The sequence below is a fragment of the Malania oleifera genome, chromosome 11 (genome assembly GCF_029873635.1).
Source record: "Malania oleifera isolate guangnan ecotype guangnan chromosome 11, ASM2987363v1, whole genome shotgun sequence".
In the NCBI taxonomy this organism is placed as follows: domain Eukaryota; kingdom Viridiplantae; phylum Streptophyta; class Magnoliopsida; order Santalales; family Ximeniaceae; genus Malania; species Malania oleifera.
The window spans coordinates 87365434-87391564 of NC_080427.1; the positions used below are offsets into that span (position 1 = coordinate 87365434).

Below are 26131 nucleotides of genomic sequence, written 5' to 3' on the forward strand. Positions count from 1 at the left end.
TTGCTGCTGGGATAGTTTGTGGCAGAGAATGGTTTCAGGGATGATTTTGCTTCCTCTTCAGTTCTGAAGAAAAATGAGGCTTCTTGCTCGGGTTATATGGATAAGGGGGAGTTTCATCTTTGAACAGAAGGGAAGGAGGGCTCTGGACTTGGGGTGGACTTTGTTGATTGCTCAGGTTGGTGTTCAAATGAGGTTGGTGTTCACCATTTGAAGGCAGCTGCAGATGATCCGGATGCTGCATTCGAGGAGGGGACTTGGCTACAATTATGCTCTTAAAATACTCTGCACATTGTCATAAGTTCTGGTAGTGTCACGGGTTATTTTGCTAAGTAAAATCCTGAATTTTATATTAATTATGGGGTGGGTTGGGGGTGGGGGTGGGGTATAGATGAGGAAAGTAGGTAAAATTGTTAAGATATGAGGGTGAGTAGTAGCAAGGTTGTTAGAATCGGGATCCTACATAGGATTGTTGGGAGGGTCCGCAGGATTGGATTGTGGATCGTAAGATTCTACTTACAATGTAAAATAAATTAAAAACTTATATATTTGGCAATTTATGACAACTCTCAATAAAATAATCCAAAAAATTTGGTAGTAAGTTTAAGATATTAAAACAATTTTCAGGAATGTAGCTAGCTTGCTAGCTAGCACCTAGCTGGTTTTTCCTTCAACAATTTTGAACCTTACAAAAAAAAGAAAAACAAAATCTAAATATCTTGAACTGCAAAGTGCTCTGCAAAGGGCAGACTCTTGCTAGCTTATTTATTTAATAATTATAATTAAAAAGAAAAGCAAAAAGAATGAAGAGAAGAAGGAAGAAGAAATTGCAATCTTAATTCAATGAACTGATGTAAATTTGTCAGTTTCTGCGGTTTTGTCATCAGACCATGAGAAGAAGAAGAAGGAGGGAAAAAAGAAGGAAGGAAGAGGAAGAACTTTTTGTTAGTCGCAAAGAAAAGAAGAGGAAAAAGAAAGCTATATGCTCTTTGCTTTGGGAAAAAAAAAAAGATAGGTCTCAGCCTTTTCAATAATAAGAGGGGAAAAAAAGAGAAGGAAAGTAAAAAGACTACAAAGATAACACAACTGCTACAGGCCTGCAACTTTAAGCTTTCAGCCTGACTTGGAAACTCCCTATTTGTTGAAGATCTTTGCTGATCTCAAAGCTCTCAGCTGACCTCTACTGTTGCTGGAAGAAGGAACAGTCCAAGCCTATTGATAGATAACCTAGGATCTGTCCATCCAGAACTCTAAGCTCTTAGATAGATTTTAATTTTGAAGGAAGAGAGCTTTAAAGAGATGCTCAGCTGCTCTCTTTACTTGGATTGAACAAATCGTAGAACATGCTTGTTATGTTGCCCTAATTTGATGCATATAGCCAATTATACTAAATTTTGTGTCTATTGCAAAAGTAAATTGTTTGGGCCAATAAAAATATGCGTTGGGCCTTTTTCATTGAAATCCTAAATAGGAAAAATCTATATTCCATTGCAAAAGTAGGATCGATAAGATCATAAGTAGGATCGGGATCCTAAGATCTTAAGGTTCCAGATAAGATCCTACTGGGATCTACTTTATTAAGATTCTACCTGAGATCTGGATCGATTTGGCAAGTATGGATTGTAGGATCGTAAAATCGCATGATCCGGATCAAGATTTTGATAACCATGAGTAGTAGGAATGTCAGAGGGTTAGGTGACATTAAGAGGTATAATTAGGGATATATTTTGTCTGGACATTCTTAATATTGTGTTTTTGCAAGATACAAAGCTTGAGAGTATGGATGAGGCGGTGGTGTAATCATGGATATTTGGAGTAGAAGGGTTAAGGATTGGGAATTTTGTCCTTCTTAGGGGGTAACAATAGGTAGTTAATTGTGTGGGACACTAGGTCGGCCTCATACTTGATTACCTAATTATTATTATTATTTTCTCTATCTTTGCTGCTTCAAATTTGGAGGTGTTAGTTGTAGTTTACATCTATGTATGGTCCTACTAGTCCCACTCTTTATTCCCATTTTTTGGAGGATATATATGCTGTGTTTACGTCTTGTTCTCCTAGGTGGAATTTTGGGGGTGGTTTTGTTAGATATCCTGCCAAGAAAGAAAGGGGCTGTTGGGTTTTCTTCAAGCATGCAGAATTTCAATAATTTTATTAGGGAATGTAGTTTGAGAGATCTTCTGTTGGAGAATTCTTAGTTCTCCTTGTTCATAGAAGGGGAGAGGGCAATCACTATTGGTTATATATATATATATATATATTTTCATTAGGGAGTTAGACTACGTACATTAGACTCATTGTGGTCCACCCCTTCCTGGTACCCCGCATATGCGGGGAGCTTTGTGCATTGGGCTGCACTGTTTTTTTTTTTAGGGAATTAAGAGGATGAATTTCTTTTTATCTTATACAATTTTATCTTGATCAACCTTTGAAATTTACCTATTATGTTGGAATCGAGGAAGGTTAAGTGGGGCCCTACCCCATTTCTGTTTGAGAACATGTGGATGGACCATCACTCTCATAGTCACTCTTTAGTTACATAAACTTGGGCGAATGTTCGGTGGTGAGTTGGGAGGGTTTTAGGTTTGAAAAACCCGAAGGTAGTGGAGGAGGTTTCTAAGGAGTGGAATCTAGAGGTGTTTGGGGATTTGGATATTATATTGAAAATGCTTGTATCTAAGAGTGATTTTGATGCATTAGATAGAAAATAGGAGCTATGTTTTGGGGGGGGGGGGGGGTTGGAGGCTTTCAAATGTCGTGGTTGCTAAGAGTGTTTTATTGAAGAACAAGCTAGAGGAGGTGATTCTGAAGGAGTTAAGGAATAGGGAGGTGGCAAGGGATGCTCAACTGGTTTGAGATGAAATAATTGATTTTTTAGAAATACTTCTACTAAGGAAGATTATTCTAGGCCTATGATTGAGGGTTTGTATTGGAATCCCGTTTCAAATACTTAATTCCTTGGTTAGATAAGCCTTTTGAAGAAGAGGAAGTTGGGCAGTCGTGAGGTTAAGAGGGCTAAGCCTTTGGGTTTAACATTGCCTCCCCCCAACCAAAAAAACGCCCTCCCTGCCTCTTTTCTTTTAGTAGCATTGGTTTGTAAGATTCATAGGAACAAGCTCTTGGGGGAAATATTAATTAAGCCATTATGACCTCGGTGCCTAAGGAATGTAGATCAACTAAGGCATTGCTTTTTTGCCCTATTAGCTTTTCTAACTAATGTGTACAATATTATTGCTAAGGTTCTTGCACATAGGTAGAGTTTAGTGCTTAGTGATACTATTTTTCTTGCTCGGATTTTTTTTTTGGTTTGTGGGGGGGGGGGGGGAGGCAGATTTTGGATGCTATATGAGTGCAAATGAGGTGGTGGAGGATGTTTGTGATAGAAAATAAGGGTATTGTTTTTAAGTTTGATTTTGAGAAGGTCTCTGGTTGGGAGTTTTTTAGTTGAAGTTTGTTGTAAGAGGTGGAAAAATTGTAGGGAGGATTAGACAAGGGGATCCGTTATCTCCTTTTTTGTTTATTCTTGTGTTGGATGCATTGAGTAGACTAATATATTGTATAGGGTTGTGGGTTGAGACATTGAGGTGGGAAGGGATGTGGTGACAGTGTCCCATTTGCGGTTTGCATATGACACTATTGTTTTCTTAGATAATAATAAGGAGTCTTTTGTGAATATATATACCATGTTAAAGATTTTTTAAGAGGATTTTTGGTTTTATAATTAACATGGAAAAGAATGGTTTTGGGCTATTAATCGTAGTTCTAATAGGGTTTCGAAGTTCATTTCTTTAGTTGGTTGTGGTGTTTTAGATTGGCCTTTGATTTATTTAGGAATCCCTTCGCCTCTTATTAGCTTTTTGGGATCTTGTGGTTGGTAGGTGGCTATACTTTTGGATAGATGGAAGTGTTATTTATTCTCTCTAGGTGGTCGCATCACTCTCATCTAGACTTGTCTTTCTAATATCCCTTCGTGTTTTTTGTCTTTGTTTAAAATTCTTGGAGGGATAGTTTATAAGATGGAGAGGATTATGGGGGATCTTCGTTTGTCAAGAGGAGGGAGGGACTCTTTGTATTTTTTGCCTTTGTTTAAAATTCTTGGAGGGTAGTTAATAAGATTGAGAGGATTATGAGGGATTTTCATTGGTCAGTAGTAGGGAGGGATCTTTTGGTTATGTGGGAGTTATGTACAGGTCATGGATGGGAGGTTGGGTTATGGAAATTTGTTGTCTCAAAACACTGCTCTATTGGGAAAGCGGATTTGGTGGTTTCCTTTATAGGTGAACTCTATGCAGTACAGAGTCATAAGAAGTAAATTTGGTTTGCAGGTGAGTGGTTGGGATGTTAATATCGGTCCTAGATGTTCATTTGAGAGTCTTTGGAGGTTCATTTTTTGACTTTACCCTTTTAGTTTAATTTATTGAGTTGATAAAGTTTAAATTGTGTAATGATGCTCGTATTTGCTTTTGGGAGGATATTTGGGGTGGTGGATTTCAACATTAATCATTACCTTTACCCAACTATATCATCTTTCTTTGGTCTATAGTGCTGTTATTTCTTCTTTTCAAATTTCGGATGCTGAATCTTTCTCCGGAATTTTCTTTTGAGGGATTTTTATGATAGTGAGATGGAGGAGCTTTCTTCTTCACTACTTGTGTTGGTGGTTGTTATATCTCTAATAGGTACAATGTCAGGATGTGGATTTTGTATTCTTTGAGTGACTACTCTTATAAATCCTTCTTTTATCACCTTATAAGGGCTGATGTATCTTTTCCCCTTCATCATCATATTTGGGATGCCAAAATCCCTTCTAAGAGTAATGCATTTGCTTATTTTTTTGGTGGCCATAAATGGAGTTAACACCAACAATCTACTGCAGAGTAGGAGGCATTGAAAAGCATTGTCTCCTGATGTGTGTTTTTTGTGTTGTAACAGTTCAAAGACTTTTTCTCGTTTACTTTTGACTGCTCATTTACTTGGGGCATGTGGAAATTCAGATTATTTGGCTTATTTGGTGTGGTTTGGGTTTGTCCAAAGATGGTGGAAGAGTATTGAGCATTTCTTTTACAGGATTTGGTAGGATTAAAGGTACCGAAAGTTTGTGGAGGTGTGTATTCTTTGCTGTTTTGTGGGGGATTTGATTGGAATGGGATGCACGTATCTTTTCTGGAAATAAATTTTCACCTTTGCTTTGGGGCAGGATATGGCATTTAGCATCTCATTGGGCTTTTAGTACTGGCTGTTCGAAGGGACACCTTGATATGAAAAATGCCTCATTGACAAATCAAATTTTTATAAGGCGAAGGCGTAAGGCGAGGCATAAGCCTTAAGGCGTTGGGGCATAAGCCTTTTGAGAATTTATTTTTTAAGATAAAAATTTGTTAAATAAATTATGTATATTTAAAATAAGGTAAAAATTAAGAAAATCACAAATGTAATATAGAAAAGAAAAATTAGATGTACTTAGCAAAATACTTGTTGGTCATTCAAAAATTGCTAACTTGAAATCATGACATAAATCATGACAAGAGATAGCTATACCATTACAAAGTTCAAACTATTTTCATGATGCAAGAGATAGCTCTCAGTTATTTTGGAAAGGTTGAGGTTGAAGCGTTTTAGAAATAAACTCATGTTATGCAATTTCTTTTATACAAACGTGTAGTTAAAATTTTCTAACCAATTCTAACTTGAGAATCACACACCCAAAATGCGTAAACCTCAACCAAAAAGGCGCAAAAAGCGTGTTTTTTTTTTTTTAAAAAAATGCGTAAGCCTCAGCATGTAATGCGTTAGCCTTTTTGGAATTTGGTATTTTAGATTGAGCTTCAAGGCGTTTTAAGCATGCTTTGCCTTGAGGCGAATCCCAAGGCAAGCCTCGATTGAGCCTTTTAAAACACTGACATAAATATAATCAATTCACACTCAACCAGTACCAGAAACACAACAAGAATAAATATGAGCCCCTCAACCAGCAGGGCTAGGCAAACCCCAAGCAGTGATCAAACATGACAAGCCAGACCAGGCCAGAGACAATAAATCAAGCAATTGAGCAAACAGATCTCCCTAATGGTTGTCGATATACGATCAAACAGGTTAAGCCTGTCAGTAACAGAGACAATCAAACAAGTTTCTGCTTGTGACAAATTGATCACTATAGTACTGCTAGGGTATTGATTTCTGCAACTAGTCAATTCCAGCCTCATAAGTAGCCAAGAAGCAGGAAAGGAACACAGATCATAGGCCTCTAATATTGATAAATACATTTTTCATTGATAGTCCATTACTTCTGCATACATACAGCAGCCCTTGAATCGTGCTGCTGCACAGCCACAATAAGAAAGAAGGGTGCATCCTGATTGACTCTCAAGCTGTAGACATGAAGATTCGAGGACTGATGTTGAAGAAATTGTGGCAGGAAAGAAGAGAGAGCGATGAAAAGGATAAAATTATCTAGGTATCACAGAAGCTCTGATACCCTCTAGGATTCTGTTTCCAAACAGAAGGTGGGGAGAGAGAAAAACAAGCAATTAGGTCTACTCCCCTCCTTATTTATTATAACTAATAATGTCAAGAGTGAAAAAATTACATATTGGTCCGACACTTCTTCCTTTACAAAAAACCCTTGTCAAGAGATGACAATAACTCTCAAGCATGGTTTTTAAGAAGTGGGAGCTGTCCAGGTAATGGCCATGGTCCCAGTGTAATGTTCACAAGCTACTGCAGATGTCATGTAACATGTAATTGACACCATGTCCATAATTTTTTTATTATTTTATTTTATTTTATTTTTTGTGCACAATCAAACTTGTTGGGAAAATATCAATTTTCACATGTTTTGATCCTGAATCTCCTATACTGCTTTGTTGAATGTTTTTTAGTAAATTTTTTAATAAATTTAATTAAAACTATACTACAAGTATTGGATGTCATCTTGGTTGTTTAATTGCTTTTGGTTGGAACTGGAGCAACCATGCTTTTGCTGCTTTTCACTACTTTATTGATTATAAGTGAATTATAAACTATGTAATCACAAATATAAAGAATTATAAAATATAGAATGTTCATAAATCAGATGGAGCAAAAATGTATAGAAAAACGTATTTTTGTATCCAAATTTGATGTAAGAAAAAAAGAAAAAAAAATAAAATTGGATAACTTACAATACGAAAATATGTAATTTTAATGAGAGAAAAAGTTAGGTCATTTGAATGCTAATTAAAGAAATACATAAAAGGGCATCCGCGGGCCACAAGTCTCCCCACTTTGTGAGGGTAGGGGGAGGGCCGTCACAGTTTATGCAGCCTTACCCTTGCTTTTATGCAAAGAGATTGTTACCTTTGACTTGAACTTGTGACCAATTGGTCACAAAGGAGCAACATCACTGTTGATCTAAAGTCTGCCTCTATAGAAATACATGCTAAATATTAAAAAAATAAAAACCAAATGATTTTTTTTAAAAAATTTGACTAAATAAAAATGAGTTTCTAAGCTTGAATATAGGGAGAAAAAAAAGAAAAAAGGACTAAAACCTAATTTAGTAATTGCAGCTAATTTAATATTGTAACAGCCTGTAGTAGCTTGTAACGGTGTATCAGCCATTACAGACTTATGGTATTGTAATGAACTGTAGCTGATACAGTTGTGAATCAGAGGATCTGATATCACACTCTTAATGGACTCAAAAGCCACCGATACTATTATGTAATGGCTGTTGCGCATTGATCTTTAAAACTATGTTCTCAACATGTACATGTGCTTTCCGTGTATTAACGTTCCTCATGGCTTCTTCAATAACTCATATTGTTTGTATGTTTGATACTTGGGGTTGATTGTGCTGCAGAATGCGATATTGACTAATGCTAATTTGAAAGGTGCAAATCTCCAACGTGCTTATTTACGACTGGTCGACCTTCGGGATACAGTAAGTAATACATATGGCTTTTTATGTACATCTGCATGCACAGAAAGAGTAAAATAAAGGCCTTTTAAAATCCTGTACATATGTTGCATTTTCTGGAATATTTTTAGGATTCCTCTCCAATTCTATGATTTTAGTTTCACTTTATGAAGGGAGCTACACGCGCACACTACACACAGACACATGCAGAGTGAAATGTTAAACTACAATACTTTTTGCTTGTTAGCATTTTTTTTTTTTACCACTTTTACTTTGAAGTTGCCGATTTGGAAGAGGTTAAGTTGGGGGGGGAGGAATCCTGAGTTCCTTGAGGCTAGTTATCAGTAAGGAAATATGAAGAAGGCTGACCATTTCCCTCATAATTATCCTTTTCCTGTGTCCCCTTCGCTCTAGGAATCGATCATGGCTGTTATGAAAATTGGGTACCACAGTAATTTCCTTCCTTTAGCATGTATTTACATACACATATATATATATATATATGCACACATGCATTTTTTTTTTTTTATTTTCGGGAGAGGGGGGGGGGGGGTGTTGGTGGTGGGTGAGTAGGGTTGTCAAATGTTCCCCTTCTCTCACATGTACAACTTGGCCTCTCTATTCTCTATTGGTAACATGGTACTAGAACAGGGTGATTGATTAAAACCCTAACTAGGGTTTATTCTTCCCATCTATTTTCTTCCACTTCTTCTTATTTTCTTTTTTTTTTTTCTATTATTTTCTAAGCAAACCCCACCAGTTGCTGGGCAGCCACCTGCGTGCTAAAATCAGAACTGCAGAGTAGATTCCTCATCATTTTAATTGCCCCCTTCAGCTGGTTATGGATGTGTAGGTGCTTCTAGGGTTGAAGTCAAATATAGGCCATAGATCTCAATGTTGTGCTATGCCGAGAAGTTTTCTTGTCATTTTCCTTTAATCTGTTCGGCTGCTGTTTGAGGTTCTGTTTGATGCTTATGGGTTTCATTTTTTTTTTTTTGGGGGTTAAATTGGGGTGACATTCCATGCTGCTGTACTGGATTGCTGCTAGTTTGGATTTATGGTCTTGCTGTTGTGAAATGTTTATTGCTGTCTGGTGAAAGTTATAGTGTCTACCTTGTGGATTGTTTTGTAGCTGATCATTTGTTCCTGAAATATTTGTAGAGGCAAATCACAACCTTGGCTTATTTTGATGTTGCGTTGCTGTTTGAAGTCATCTTTAAACTTTTTAAATGTGTTTTCTAAGCTGTTGAAGCCTTTTAGCATTTTTAGTGGTTGCCTCGTATCTATTCTGGCTTTGTGAGATAACTGATAACTTGATACTTATTGACTGGTCTTGGAGACTAAATTTGTTTTTACTTCTGGTCTATAAGTAATTAAATGGTTGTAATTATATTATTATAATAGTTGAAGGTCAACAAGTTCTATCTGATCAAGGTTAACAAGTTATTTGGCAGAAAAGGCTCCTAAGAGTGATAGCGTTATTTAATCCATATGTATGATTTTTTGATAAGTATTACCAGTTAAAGAAGGATGGTGAGAGTATTACATGGTATTTCTGTATGCTAAAGAAAGCATATTGGGATCTGAATGTTGCAGTCCCTTTATCCTTTGATGTTAGGGGCTTTGGAAAAGTAGCAGGAATGAATGATTGTGAGGCAATTTTTGGCAGGATTGAGATCTGAGTTTGAACCGATAAAATGTCAAATTCTTGGGGGTCTAGAGCTTTCCTCCCTAAGGTGTATTCTAGAGTCTTAAATGCCATCTCGCACGATGTAATGATTGTTTTCTAGATGTTGATGATTCCTCAATGGTTTCTCAAAATCATGGTAATCAAAGTGACTTCTATGGTACTATATGACCCTTGATAGTCCTGATTGTAGTAGGGAGGCCAAAGGTGTCACAGACCTCCTTGGAAGTGCACTTATTGTCACTTTAATGGGCATACTCATGGGACATGTTGGGATGTGGCTGCCATCTTCTCAAGTCACTAAGGTTGTGTGAATACACTCCTATGTCAATCTTCCTCAAAATATCAATTTAGAAATGTTGTCTTCACATCCATTTTCACCATATCTAGTACTCGTAGTGCAGCTGTGGCAGTAATGCCTTAATGGATTCTAGTATGGCAAACGACAAAAGTTTCTTCATTGAGCATGTTGTAACCTTTGGCACGAGCTTAGCTTTGCAGGTCTCAAACTTTTCATCTGCCATCTTTCTCTTGATATAACTATTTACGTTTCATAGGTACTATACCAAGGTCTACTAAAGTTTGCAGTTGGTTGGGAACTTGTGTTACACTGAATCCATTTAAGCTTTCATAGCCTCGAAACATCTTCTCAAATTGATGTCCAACATCACTTCATTGTGGTTGACATGATTATATCTATGATCATTTTCATGTAGGAGGAACAATTCCTCAACAATTTTATGGACAAATCCATCTCTCCTGAATTCCAAATGTTTAACCAGAGACCAATGAGGGAGGTCGTCTGCTTATTGTTTTTCCATTGCGATAGGGGCATGTTGATTTGCTGTAACCTGGATAATTCCTCTAGTTGTATCTTTTTCCTCCCACCTTCTTTGCTAAACTCTTTTTTCAGGAAATGCAACATGCCTCCTAACAATAACTTCTGTTGGCTGGCAAGATGGAACTAACTTCCCAACAACTCTTGAGAGATATTCCACATTCCTGCACTAATAAAACCTAGGTTGTTGTTTGGCCACTTCTAATATCTAAATATATGCAAGACATTTTGTTAAAATCCCAATCCCAAGTATCATTGTAAATAATACACAAATTAGGAAAGTGGGTAAGTTTGGGGGATTTGATATTATTCAGTAAGGGAATTGTTTCCTTGTTTAGAATAGGTAATCGTATTATATATTGGGATGTACATATGAACAAATTAATGTAGAAAAGATTCATAGCTTCTGCTTACATGGTATCAGAGCTAGGGTTTCTCAACCTTAGCTAAACTATGGCCAGCAGCACCGTCAACAGCAGAGGGTCTACCTCTTCTGCAAATATCGACGGTGACTCAGAGGCCACATCTGTTGGGGGTTCGAATGGGCTAGATAACACAACCTTTCCACTCTCATTGGAAAAATTAAACGGAAAAAATTTCCATGAGTGGTTTCAATTCATAAAATTGGTGATTGAGGGAAAAGGGAAGCTAGGTTACCTTACCGGTGAACGGAGGAAACCAGACCCTACCGACATTGTAGCCTTGCAAAAATGGAGGTCCGAAAACTCCATGGTCACAGCTTGGCTCGTCAACTCGATGCAGCCGTCAATCGGAAAGGTCTACTTGTTCTTGCCAACGGTGAAGGACGTTTGGGAAGCCATACGTGAGACATACTCTAACGTCGAGAGTTACTCGCAAATCTTCGAAATCAAGATCCGATTGTGTCAAATGAGGTAAGGTGAGAGAGGCGTTACCGAGTATTTCATGGAGATGACCCATCTTTGGCAGAAGCTCGACCTAAGCATCGACAAGGAGTGGGAGTGCTCCGGCGACAGTACACGATACCGAAGGAGGCTCGAAAACAAAAGGGTCTTCGAGTTCCTTGCCTGCCCGAACCGAGAGCTTGACGACGTGAGGGGATGGATCCTTGGACGGCGACCTCTTCCTTCAACCCGAGAAGTCTCCGAAGAGGTTAGGAGGGAGGAGAACAGGATGTGTGTGATGCTGAGGCCCCAAAATGATTGTGTTGGGCTGGACCTCCCCATACCCGTATTCGCCTAAAAAATAGATGGGCACGCTGGGCCGGATGTTTCGGCCCTTGTATCAAAAGGCCCAGGGGGACCTAGTCAACGACCACAAAAAGGTAAATTATGGTGCAAACATTGCTGAAAAACAGGTCATTTAAAAAATACCTGCTGGGAGATTCATGGAAAACCGGCAGATTGGAAGCCGAGACAATACCAAAAAAATCGTGGGTACCAGGCCAGCATTGACGGGTCAACTGAAAGATCACAAGGAGAAAACACCAATACCTCTTCAAGTAGTGCATTCAGTCCTGAACAGTTGGATTAGCTGTATAAAATGATTTCGTCAATTCAAACATTGGGTCAGTCTTCCTCTGGTTCCTTGGCTCACCAAGGTAATTATCTGTCAGCTTTAAATACTAGATCCTGTTACAAATCTCCATGGATAATTGATTCGGGCGCATCTAATCATATGACTGGGTCTTATCAATGTTTTTCATCCTACTCACCATATGTCAGGAATTTAAGGGTAAAAATGGCAGATGGCTCTCTCTCACCAGTTGTTGGAAAAGGAAGTATTCGCATATCTGATTCTATAACTTTACAATCTGTCCTACATGTTTCTAAGTTATCTTGCAACCTGTTATCCATTAGTCAGTTAACAAAAGACTCAAATTGTTCTGCTAAATTTGTTTCCTCTCATTGTGTTTTTCAGGACCTATCATCGGGGAAGACGATTGGCACTGCTAAAGTGTATGAGGGACTCTATTACTTTGAGGAGGCAAGCTTGAGTTAACTATGTAATACTGCAATTTGTGATTCTGCATCTACTTCTAGAAATAGTGAACTTTTGTTATGGCATTCAAGGATGGGTCATCCCAATTTCCAATATTTAAAACATTTGTTTCCTTCTATTTGTTCAAATAAAATGTCTTCTGAGTTTCAATGTGAAGTGTGTGAGTTTGCAAAACATCGTTGTACTTCTTTCCCATCATCCATATACAAACCATCTCGCCCATTTACTATGTTTCATAGTGATGTATGGGGTCCCTCACGTTCCCTCAATTGCACCAATACAAAAATGATTCGTTACCTTTATTGATGACCAAACTCGTCTTTGTTGAGTCTACTTACTGAAAGACAAAACTGAAGTCCGCTCCATTTTTATCAGTTTTCATTCCATGATTCATGCACAGTTCTAGGCTCATATTCAAATTTTACGTACTGATAATGGTACTGAATATTTTAATACTATTCTGGGAACTTATCTTCAAGAAAATGGGATTGTTCATCAGAGTTCTTGTGTGGATACCCCTCAACAAAATGGGGTTGTTGAACGAAAAAATAGACATATACTTGAAGTAGCCTGGTCATTAATGTTTACTACCAATATGAAACATTATTTTTGGGGTGATGCCATCTTAATAGCCACACATCTCATTAATCGAATGCCGAGTCAAGCACTTTCTTTTGTCACCCTCTTCAGAAATTCCAAGAACACTTTCCAACCTCTCGACTCCCCTCCAATCTCCCGCTGAGAATCTTTGGTTGTACTGCTTTTGTTCATGTTCATGCACACCATCGTGATAAATTGGATCCGCGTGCCATTAAATATGTCTTCCTTGGTTATTCGTTTACCTAGAAAGGCTACAAATGCTATGATCCGGTCTCAAAACGACTATTTGTTAGTCTTGTTGTCACTTTCTTTGAAACCACTCCTTATTTCCCAAAGCCCTCTCTTCAGGGGGAGAAATGGAGTGAAGATCGATTCTTTGACCTCTTTACTATTGAATCTGCGTCATCTAAACCAGTACCACCTATTGAGCCTCCTGTCCGGTCATTCCCTCCCGTTGCTTCATTCCCTGACCCATCTATCGAGTCTTCCATTGCATTACTTCCTGAATTGCCAAACACAACAGAACACTTAACCTTAGGGGGAGATACAGGAGAGCAAAGCAACGTAGACGTACTTGTTTACTCAAGAAAGCCGAAAATAAAGGATAGGGAGAATCTCATACCTGAGGCACCAAGAGCGTTGGAACCAATGATGGCTCCGAATAACCATGAGCCCATGCCCAATCCCGATCTAGTAATTGAGTCTTCTTCTGATAATCCTGTACCTGATGATATCAATTTACCTATTGCAATTAGAAAACAAACCAGGTCATGTACTCAATACCCTTGGTCTAAATACATGTCTTATAAAAGCTTGTCTACAGGATGTCGTGCATTTGTCTCTAACCTTGACAGGATGAAAATGCCAAAGAACATTCAGGAAGCTCTAGAAATACCTAAATGGAGAGAGGCAGTCATGGAAGAAATGTGAGCCCTAGAAAAAAATGGAACTTGGGAATTGACAAATCTACTGAAAGGGAAGAAGCTAGTGAGTTGTAAATGGGTCTTCACAGTGAAATATAAATCTGATGGAACAGTTGAAAGATATAAAGCCAGACTTGTTGCAAAAGGTTTTACACAGACTTACGACATTGACTATACGGAAACATTTGCACTAGTGGCAAACTTAAATACAGTTCGGGTTCTTTTGTCCTTGGCAGCCAATTTAGATTGGCCACTACAACAACTTGATTTTAAAAATGCTTTTTTAAATGGAGAATTAGAAGAGGAAGTATACATGACTATACCACCAGGATTCAGTGAAACAGGTAAAGAAAACAGAGTGCGTAAACTCAAGAAATCCTTGTATGGCCTCAAACAATCTCCCAGAGTATGGTTCGACAGATTCGCAAAAGTACTAAAGAATCAAGGTTATTGACAAGGGCAATCAGACCATACGCTATTCTTCCAATAGTCTGAAAGAGGTAAGAGAACAATTCTAATAGTGTATGTTGATGATATAATCCTTACTGGTGATGATACTGTAGAGATGGAGAGATTGAAGAAGGTTTTGGCTGCTGAATTTGAAGTTAAAGACTTGGGACAGATGCGGAATTTTTTGGGCATGGAAGTGGCGAGAACGAAAAAGGGAATTAGTGTGTCTCAGCGAAAGTATGTTACTGACCTCCTAATTGAAAACTGGCATGCTGGGATGCAAACCCAACGAAACCCCGATGGAAGCAGTAAAGAGCGTTGAAGACTGTGGAAAACCAGTAGAAAAGGAGACGCATTAGAGATTGGTTGGCAAGCTAATCTTCCTATCACATAGTAGACCAAATATTGCATTTGCAGTCAGTGTAGTAAGTCAACACATGCATTCACCAAAAGAAGCCCACTTAGATGCTGTGTACAAGATCCTTAGATATCTCAAGGGATTCCCGAGAAGAGGACTCTTCTTTAAGAAATGTGAAAGCAAGGAAGTAGAGATCTTTACAGATGCAGATTGGGTAGGATCAGTGGAAGATAGAAGGTCCACCACAGATTATTGTACATTCGTTTGGGGAAATCTGGTAACTTGGAGAAGCAAAAAACAGAATGTGGTGGCTCGTAGTAGTGCTGAAGCTAAATTCAGGGCAGTCGCTCAAGGGATATGTGAAGGATTGTGGTTACGGAAGCTCTTGGAAGAATTACAGGTCCCGGTGAACTTTCCTATCAAACTCTATAGTGACAATAAGGCAGCTATCAGCATCTTTCTCAATCCATTTCAACACGATAGGACTAAACATGTGGAAGTAGACAGATACTTCATCAAAGAGAAAATTGAAGAAGGAATTATCTGTATGACTTATGTACCTACCAAGGAACAAACTATAGATATTCTGACTAAAGGGTTGGGACGACAGAACTTTGATGATCTTATTAGCAAGTTGGAGATGATTAATATTTATGATCTAACTTGAGGGGGAGTGTTAAAATCCCAATCCCAAGTATCATTGTAAATAATACACAAATTAGGAAAGTGGGTAAATATGGGGGATTTGATATTATTCAGTAAGGGAATTGTTTCCTTGTTTAGAATAGGTAATCGTGTTATATATTGGGATGTACATATGAACAAATTAATGTAGAAAAGATTCATAGCTTTTGCTTACACATTCCCATGTCGTAATGTGATTAATATTGGTTTTCTGTCCATATAATATTTCATGTGGTGCTTTATTATGGTGTTTTATACGAATTGACTTGAAAGGAATTTTGTTTGGAAGGTATCGTGCAATTTAAAAAACATAGCCTTAAAAATATAGCATGTATAGTTCATCATGGATAGTGCCATATCTAGTAAAGTACATATCCTTCTCCTTGATTCACGGTTGTGAAGTCACAAGTACATTGTGATAGACTACCAATATCTTCAAGGTCATTTAGAAACTTACACAATGTTTGGTATGCTGGAATGGAATGAATTGTAAATTCTATTCCATGCCATCCCATTCTACTCCTACCTACCAAATATTACATTAATACTAAGTTATTCACCTCCTTGATCCGATCTCACCACCTTAATACTCTTTCCAGTTTGTTTTTCTACCTTATTTTTGAAATCAGAGACTTATGACTCCTCATATGGTACACATAACCAATTCTAAATGATCGTCAATAAAGGTGATGAAGTAGGAATAATCTTTTTTGGCAATTGAGCATAGTAAATGACATACATCAATATGTAATAATTCGAATAACCTGGGCAGACTTAGTGATGTTTTAATGTCATTTTGTCTCCAATTGTGTGGAGTGGATCACTTGATTTGATACTATTGATTGTCTCAGTGACTGACATACATCAATATGTAATAATCCAAATAACCCACACAGACGTACTGATGTTTTAATGTCATTTTGTCTCCAATAGTGTGGAGTGGATCACTCGGTTTGATACTATTGATTGTGCATTTAGGCTATATTTTGATCCTATGAGATGATTGGAAAGAAATATGAGATTTTAAGGATTTTCTACATAGTAAGTTTCAAACTAAGGATTTAGGTTGAGCGAGGTATTTTTTGTGAATTGATATTGCTGGGTTACATCAGGGTATTTCTTTGTCTTATAGAGCATATACTCTTGATTTACTAAGACTGGTGTGTTTAGATGAGACCTATGTTCCTATAGACCCAAATACGTAGCTTTAAGAAAATTAGGAAGTTTTTTTTTTTTTTCCCTGTGGAATTAGGGAGAGTTGTTGGTTGATCCAGGATGATTTTAATGCATGTTTGAAGGTTAAACTAACAGTCATTAGATCTGATATTACATTTGCATCAAGTGTAATTTGACAATTCTCAGATGCTCCACATACGAGTTATTGGGGTGCTATTGTATGTATATTGAGGTAGACTAAGTTATGGTTTACTGTAGGAGTCATGATCATAGATTGTGGGGCGTTCAAATGCTTTCTGGGTTGGATGTTCATCACTTAGAGGTCAGCTTCTGGATTGCGTCTTTTTTGGAGGTATTCTTGTGTCATAGAAAAGCAAGCTGGCAGTTGTTGCTAGATCTTGTGTTTAATGAGATCATAGATATGTGGCAGGCATAACATGTGATTTGATGCAGTGGAAGCTTATGTTAGAACTTGGATTCAAACATCCTCAACCAACATAGTTTAATTTGAGACAAGGAATCAGCCATCCATATTGCATCCAATCCAGTGTTTCATGAGAGGACAAATCGTATTGACTTTGATCATCATTTCCTCTGAGAGAACCTGTTGCAAAAACTTGTTGACTTCTAGAGTGAGTTTCATTTGTAAAAATTTGGGCTTATATAAATGTATGTATGTATATTTGTATGTGTGTATGTGTGTGTATATATGCTCCAACTTTTTTCCCCCCTTCTCTCATGTATGACTAGACCTCTAACTTAACAATCCACAACAATGGAGTTGGAACTTCTTATAGGGACTAAAGAAAAGAAAGCTTATGTGTCATTTGTCAAGTGTTGATTCTCGATATTCATTAGGGTCAATCTAGGATGATATAAATGTGTGGTTGGAAGGTTAAACTAATAGTCATTAGACCAGACATTTCATTTGCAGCAAGTGAAATATGTCAGTTCTTAAATGCTCCACATGAACAAGTTGTTGGAATGTTATTGTATGCAAGGTCTTAAATTTTGATTTCGACTCAAATTTCGAAGCTCCAAAAGTACAAAAATTTCGACGAAAATTTCGATTTTGATGTCAATTTTGATTTCGATTTGAAAAAATAACGAAAATTAGTAGTAAAGCATGGAATTCTTTGTGAAACTTTAGAAATGGTTAACAAACATAATAATATAAGTTTTAGGACTAATATATTACAAATTAAATACATATATGTTTTATATGACGTGGAAAAGTTGTAAAATAGTATGTGGATCAAACATATGTGAAGATAATATACATTAAACATATTCAGTTAATACAAATGGAATTCATAAATCATTTAAATATTATTTATTATATAAATAATGATAATTTAAACATAAATGGTTAAATAAAATATTGCTATAAGTTTATTTTTTCATATAATTTCAAACGCGCTTGTAATAATCTTTTGTTTCGATAAAATAAATAAAAGAAATTAAGATAGAAGTTTCACTTCACTCCTAAATTTCTCATTTGAATTTTGACGAAATTTCATCGTATAGTTAAATTTTGACAAGTTTCGCTAAAATTTTGAGATTTCAATAAATTTTGGATGATTCGTTGATATTTTGAAAAAAATTTTGCAAGACGGAAATCGACTGCCATTTTGATTTCGAGGGTGACGGAAATTGGAAATTTCGACAATTTCGTGGAAATTTAAGACCATGATTGTATGCATACTGCATTGGAGTCGTGGTTATACTCAGATTGTGGATCCTTAAAACTCTAATTCGGTTGAATATGTATCAGATTAGAGGTCAACTTCTAGATATTGTGTTTTTTTTTTGGAGGTATTTGTGTCATGGAAAAGAAACAAGGTGTGTTTTTTTGCTTGATCTAGTGTTTAATCTGAATATATAGCAGTGGTGCCTACAACTTGTATATGTGATTGAAGAATATCTTAGAAGAATTTGGATTCAAACCTCCTTAACCACAACCAAGCAGCTGTCCATATTGCATCTAATTCCATCGTTTCATGAGGACAGAACATATTGACTTCATTTGATCCTAGAGAACTGGTTGCGATTTGCACATCCTATGTTAAATCTGAGGATAGCAAGCAGATATCTTCCCCAAATCTTTGGTTCTTTCTAGAGTGACACACACACACACACACGCACGCGCGCGTGCGCGCACACACACGCACGCACGCGCGCATGCGCGCACACACACACACACACACACCCACACACATATATATATGTATGTATGTATCTATCTATCTATCTATCTATGTATTTATGTATGTACGTACATGCATGCGCATGCACACACAACAACTTGGATATAAATGCTCCAATTTGAGGGTGAGTATCATAAAGTCCCCTATCCTCTCTCATGTATGACTTGACCTTCGTCTCTTAGCTGACTATAAGCAACTGTGGATTTGAAACTTATAATGGGGAATAAAGAGAAAGCCAGTGTTATCATTTGTCAAGTCTGATTCTTGATATTCGTTTCTTGGATTATCAAAACAAGGGAAAAAATATGAACATTGTCAATGATTGAAGCTTATGTAGAGGAGAATGTAGTTTCTTGAATTGGCATGAGAAATTTTATTATAAAAAGCTCTCTAATGGGAGGAGAGTGTTTCCTGGAGGCTGGAACTTACGGGAAAATACTTTGCTCATTAAGGGCAGTTTTGCATTTTCTTAATTCCAAGCCTCCTTTTTTATCACCAGTAAATCCACAAGTTTTTGTATTGCACATTAGGATACACAATTTCCATCAACTTTAAAAGAACAATACAGTGACTTTTGGCAATAGATTTCAATAGAGAAGAAAGGAGGAAATAAATAATTCTAAACAAGAAACAGTAGGAAAGTTTCAAAAATTTTAGAAGGAAACTTGTAAAGAAGTCAAAAAGTAAAAGAAACATAGAAAGAAGAAAATAAGCAGAAGAAATCTTACCAGTGATGATGGATAATTTGCTTCTTGAAATTTTGAATTGTTTGAGAGAGATGACAAAAGACTACAAGAAGTTTTAGAGATAGGTACATGTGAAGTCAGGAGAGGAAGCGACGAAGAGAGATTTAGGATAGAATATGAGTAATTATTAGGAGGTGTCAATGTGAGTACTTCATGTAACACTTTCATATGTTCAACCAATATTTTCATAGGGATATTTTATGATGGTGATGCAGTAAAAGAAAAGAACTTGCAGAGGGTGGTTCATGGAGCAAAATGAAAACTGTTTCTTGCTGAACTTTTTCAAATGTTGACACATGACCCAACTGCATGTGTCAACATTCTGGAATCTGGACAGTCTCGCTAAAAAGTCTAGCTATCTAGTATTCACAGTATTCTAAGAGACTCCGAATTTTGTGTGTGTGTGTGTGAGAGAGAGAGAGAGAGAGAGCTTTTTTCTGCAGCACTTTTTGTTAGCTTGAAAGAGTTTGAATTAATAGTGGTCATGTTACGTAACTGTGCCAGTTTATTGTTTGGACTTTGATAATCTTTTCTTCCATTTGTTGAAACTCTACTGCTGCCATTTTTCTCCTCTTCAATTTTTCTGTCTGCAATTGGCTGAAATGGTTATTTCTGTGACACATACAGACATTTGGCAGAACTCCTGAGACATTTTATTGTTATCTTGTCCCCTATTTTGAACCTATAGTGACTTACATTTGGATTTCAAAATCTTGGCATTGAGGCTTAGCCAAAAATAAAGAGAATGAATCTTGATTTTTTGTGGGAATTACTAATATTTTTGTTTGCTTTCAGGATTTGGAAGGTGCAAAGCTTGATGGGGCCAATTTGCCTCGAGCAATTAGATGATAGTGGAAAATTTTCTCCTCTAGTATAATAATATATAAGTGTGTGTAATCTATTTCCATTTCCATTTCCTCATTTATTGTTTTTGGTGGTAATGTATGTGGCTCCAATATTGTCACACCATTACATAGGTGATTTTGGAATCTTAAGGCCAATTTTGCACAAAATCGATGGCAACCATTGTAGTTCTGAAGCTGGATTTGCAAGTGACTTGTATTCAGCTTTGCTACTTCTATGCGCAACTGTGAATTGTTGCTTGCACCGCTAGGAAATAAGATTGTTGCCCATAAAAATGCAATATGCACCTATAGATCGACGATCATCTCGATCAGCTACCCCATCGAAATCTGAAAAAGCTTGGATTGCAAAATTAGATGACCTGCTGTGGAACAAACCCGTTGATATGGTATGTTTAAGATAATGTAGAATCCTTTTTACAGTCTGCCAATGTGGTTCCAATGGGTTATGCATGAATTTACTTACTTTGTATACTGAAAAAGCAAGATCAGGTCTGGTGAAAGCTAAATATTGTAAGCTTCCAACAACCTGTCTATAAAGATGAGGATTTGAACATTTAGCGCCCTCAGTTGTAGACAGTTGACAGCTAGTTGACATAAGACTTGTGCACAGCTTGGCTTCTACCATGCGAGTGTGTTTTAGAAGATCAGCCACATACTTATGTTGAGTTAAATACATACCTTCTCTTGAGTGCAAGACTTCTACCCCCGAAAAATAGCTAAGGTCACCAAGCTCTTTTATGGAAAAATCGGAATGCAAGGCCTGAATTACATGTTGTATTGCATGACTAGAATTACCCATGATGATAATATCATCAACGTAAATAAGAATCACAACTAGAACACATTCTTGTGCCAAATAAAATGAGAACTGTCGGCCTTGCTATCACGAAATCCAATCTGTCGTAACTTATGAGTTAGATGAGAGAACCAAGCTCTCGGAGCTTGTTTCAAGCCATATAATGACTTATGTAACGTGCAAAGATGATGATGATACTGCGGATGAGCGTAGCGCTGAGGTTGTGCCAATTTTCCATGCAGAAAAGCATTTTGTACATCAATTTTCTTAATCTGTTGGTTAAAAGAGATAGCCAGGGACAAGACAATTCGAATTGTAGCATGCTTGACAACAGGGCTAAAGGCTTCATTAAAATCAACACCTTCTTGCTGATGAAATCCTATGGCAACCAACCTCGCTTTATACCGCTCTATGGAACCATCAACATGTCGTTTAATTATGTATATCCGTTGGCAGCCAACCATGTTGGCCTTTGGAGGTGGTGCGACTAATGACTGTGTCCCATTGCGTAAAAGGGCATCGAACTCAGCATTCATCGCTGCACGCCAGTGTGGTGATTTGATTGCATCACTATAACATGATGGTTCTACATCAACAGAATCAGGAGAGCTAAGTAAGGCTTTCGATAGGGGATACCTCACAAAATCATCAGAGGTGGATTTTGGTTTAAAAATATTGCTCCTTGATCTGGTAACCATGGCATGTGTTCTAGTGCTTCGTTGTGTAGCAGTAGGATCCGAGGCTTGTTGAGTTGTATCCTCTAGTATGCTTGAGAGTAGAGAGGTATCAGCAGCTATTATGACGAACTGGGAGGCAGAATTAGCAGGCCTGACAGGTGCTTCTTCATCTGTTCTTGTAGAGTGAGACACTAGAGGCACATTAAGGTTATTTTCAGGTGGTAAGATCTTGGATTGCATATCATTAATTCTGGCAGGAGGGGTTAATTTGAGATGTAAAGGCAAGGCGACATGTGTGAACGAGTTGGACATTGAAGATGGTGCGGGTGAGGTATTTTTTTGATGAGGAAACAAATTTTCATCAAAGATTACATGAAAAGACACATAAACTCGAGCAGTTGATAAGTCAAGACTCTTGTACCCATGGTGATTAACACTATAGCCAAGGAAAACACATGATTTCCTTCGGAAATCCAATTTATGTTTGTTATATGGTCTAAGATTAGGCCAACATGCACATCCGAAGACTTGTAAGAAAGAAAAATCAGGGACTCGGTGATGGATCATTTCATAAGGTGACAAATTGTTGAGAATGGGTGTGGGTAGACGATTAATTAAATAAGTTGCAGTGTAAAAGGCGTCTTCCTAGAAAATTAGAGGTAAATTTGAATGTGATAACGTACTAAGTCCAATTTTAACAATTTGTCTATGCCTTTGTTCAATTGAGCCCATTTTTTGGTGAGTATGAGGACAGGCTAGACGATGTGCAATGTCATTTTCTTGAAAATAATTATGTAGCCTACAATACTCACCACCCTAATCAGATTGTATGGCCTTTATTTTACATTCAAAATGTTTTTCCACATAACATTGAAATTGAAGAAAAACACGCTCAACATTAGAATTTAATTTAATTGGAAATAACCATAAAAAATTTGAATAATTATCCAGAAAGCTAACATAGTACCGAGCACCTGCAGTTGAGGCTACAGATGTCAGACCCCATACATTTGTGAAAATTAAGTCTAATGGAGCATGAGCAACATAATTAGAAGTGCTTAAAAGCAAAGCATGGCTCTTGGCTAATTGGCAATTGGGCCACACAGTATGCCTCTTTATTTTATCAACTGGAAGCTTATTGAAGTACATATTACATTGAACAACTTAAGGAGCAGCATGGCCAAGTCGACAATGCCACTGATCAAAAGAAACACGAATACTTGAAAGGGCTTGAGGATGAATGTTGGTGTTGGAAAAATGCCATTACTAACTTGACCTTGATGAAGGACGTTCGCCAAGTAATCCTTCACAAGAAAATATTTTTCATGAAACTCGAAATAAACATTATTATCAATACAAAATTTTTGAACAGAAAGTAAATTTTTCTGAATTTAAGGAACCAAGAGGACTTGATTTAATACAAAAGAATGACATGATGTATTAAGAGTAGAATTGCCAGTTTTAGAGATACGCAAACCTTGATCACTGCCAATCTGAATTTGGTCTGAACCATTATAGTCATCACTCTTTAGGTTCAGATTGTCCATATCATGTGTGATATGGTGAGTAGCACCTGTGTCTGCATGCCAGCTATTCTCCCAGACACCATTATTAGCTGCAACCAAGGCTTGTTTATTTTGAGAACAAGGAGGATCCTGATAGGTGAGATCAAAGCGTTGGTAGCACTTACGAGCAAAGTGGCCAGGTTTCCCGCAAACTTGACACACAACTGTAGAAGAAGAATGTGTCACTACGATTATAGGAGGAAGCACCCCCTACTTGAGAATTGTTAAGGCGGCCTCTACCACGAGAGCCACCTTACCTCCTATTGTTGGTTTGTTGCGACTGTCTCTGAACGACATTCGCCCCAGCAAGTGGTGCAGGAGAAGAAAGATGATGGCGGTTTAGACGAGATTCAGTAACCATGAGTAGAGACTAGACCTCCTCAAGTGTGACATGGTCAATGCGAGCATAGATGGAGGACACGAAGCTATCATATTCATGCCCTAATCCAGAAAGAACATAAGAAATGGCGTCGTCACACTTGAGAGGTTGGCCGGCTATTGCAAGTTCATTAGCTAATTTTTTGATTGACAAAGAATAATCATTGGCAGATTGACTGCCTTTCTTTGCATTTGCAAGTTGAGTTCGAACTTGGATGGCATGAGCTCTAGACTGCGAAGAGAAATTTGTATCAAGTGCTCGCCAAACCTCATGAGAGGTTGCATGAGAAACAACCTGGGCTAAGGCACCCTCAGTCATGGAAGACATGAAAATGCTCAAGATAAGATTGTTTTGTTGCACCCATTGAGTATGTGCAAGATTTGGAATTTGAGTGGTTGCACTCGCTTCAGGATGTGGAACAGCAATAGTTTGGGGAGGGATGTTGGACGTACCATCAAGGTATCCATATAGATCCTGGCCACGGAAATAGAGCACTAATTGTGCCTTCCAGATGGGATAATTATCGACAATCAATTTGATTGAAACAATATTGGAAAGTGGAGTGATTGTAGTGGTAGAAGAGGAGGGAGTAGCAGTGCCTAGTGGACGAGGAAGGAGAGGAAGACATGATGAGACACTGGTCTTTTTTTGTGGCTCAAAATGATACCATGTAAAACAATTGAAGTGATAGGAGTAAAGGAGATCAAGAAACAGAGGATAGTTGAATTGATATTCTATCATATATGAAACATGATATAGGATAACTCTTTTATAGTGTTTTAGTACACTAGAGTAGCTATCTTCTAGATATTTCAAAATTCAAATAACAACAAAATATCTTTTCAAAATAACAGAAGAAGATTGGATCGGTTGTCCTCCTAATTCTTCTCTATCTTCTAAATATTTCCAAATTCAAATAACATAATATCTTTTCAAAATTTAAATAATAGCTGAAGATCGAATCGGTTGTCCTCCTAATTCTCCTCCTTATTTTCCTCCAGTTGACAGCTACGGCTTTGCTTGCTTGGTTTGTTATTCAGTTCCACATTTTCCCCTACACATGTTTAGGAGAAAGATGTGGAAAGTTGTAAACATGTGATCATCTGAATCCATGTGAAATAGGTTCTATTTGGGTGGCTTGTAGATAACTTTGCACATGAAATTCTAACCTATATATTTAATATTATTTGGTAATATTTTAAGTGTAATAATATTTGAATTATTGAGCTTGTCTTTGAATAAGACTACGGTGGATGACTATAATTTTGGTGGTTAAATTTTTTATTTTTCTTATAGTACATTAGTTGAACCTGATAACTCTGTTAAAAAAGCAGTTTTCTTAAGCTAGTATTAAATACATTGACATAACTTGGGGGAGATATCTTGTAATTTGCTCTACAACTAGTTACCTGATTTGTGAACGCAAATGATAATGCCATCTAGTTATCTTTTTGTTTTGTTTTTGTTTTTTTGTAGGGTGTAAATGTTTTTTAAAAGAGCCATGGAAATATATTATGGTATGCTAAGTTTTAAGGTTTTGTTTCAGGTAATCCATCTATATTTTATTTGGTAACATTGATCTCCATATCCAATTCCAAGCACCTGAACCTCTAAGAACTTAGAATACATTTATTTCTCATTCAAAGTGTGTAGCATTGCGCAGGTAGATCAACGTATGTTAAAGAAAGTAATCTTTGAAACAAAATGGTGCACTGGTTTATGTTCTATTGACACAAACTTCTAAATAGGTTGTTGATGTGTTGTGTATTTCTTGTCACCGATTGTTCCAAAGCTCTAGTTCTATCAAAGGCATCCTTAAAATCGATTCCCACTGCAGCAATACCTAGTAGACAAAATTTCCAGCAATTGACACAGAAGTATTGCTTAAAATCCAATGAAGTTGTATTGTGACAACAAAGCTGCGATAAGTATTGCTTAAAATCTAGTACAACATGATCACACGAAGCATGTAGAGATCGACAAACACTTCATAAAAGAGAAAATTGATAGTGGAGCTGTTTACTACTTAACAAATAGCCGATATCTTCACCAAAGGACTTTTCAGACCTAGTTTTGAGCTCTTTGTAAGCAAGTTGGGCATGATGGATATCTACGCTCCAACGAGAGAGAGAGAGAGAGAGAGAGGGGGGGGGGTGTCAAATTTCTAGAGAATAAATTAGGAAATTCCGTTTTTTGCAAATAAAATATGAAATTACTATTTTAGATTCTAGTAGTTTCTATTTCCTATTTTTTAGCCTAGAGATTTGTTGATTTGACTTGCCAATTTTTTGGTGATTTGATTTAC

The 26131-nt window shown here is 37.2% G+C and overlaps 1 protein-coding gene across 6 annotated transcripts in view; it reads left to right on the forward strand.

The window, feature by feature from the left end:
• Positions 1-26131, forward strand: part of LOC131143457 (FH protein interacting protein FIP2) — a 107851-nt gene that overhangs the window by 73254 nt on the left and 8466 nt on the right. For 3 of the 6 annotated variants that reach the window (XM_058091761.1, XM_058091758.1, XM_058091760.1), the window contains one exon: positions 7838-7918. In XM_058091761.1, coding sequence (XP_057947744.1) covers positions 7838-7918 — 81 coding nt within the window. Of the gene's footprint in view, positions 1-7837; positions 7919-20338; positions 20433-25302; positions 25373-26131 lie in introns of all 6 variants that reach the window. The other 3 variants (XR_009133499.1, XR_009133498.1, XM_058091759.1) reach the window with 2 other exon arrangements.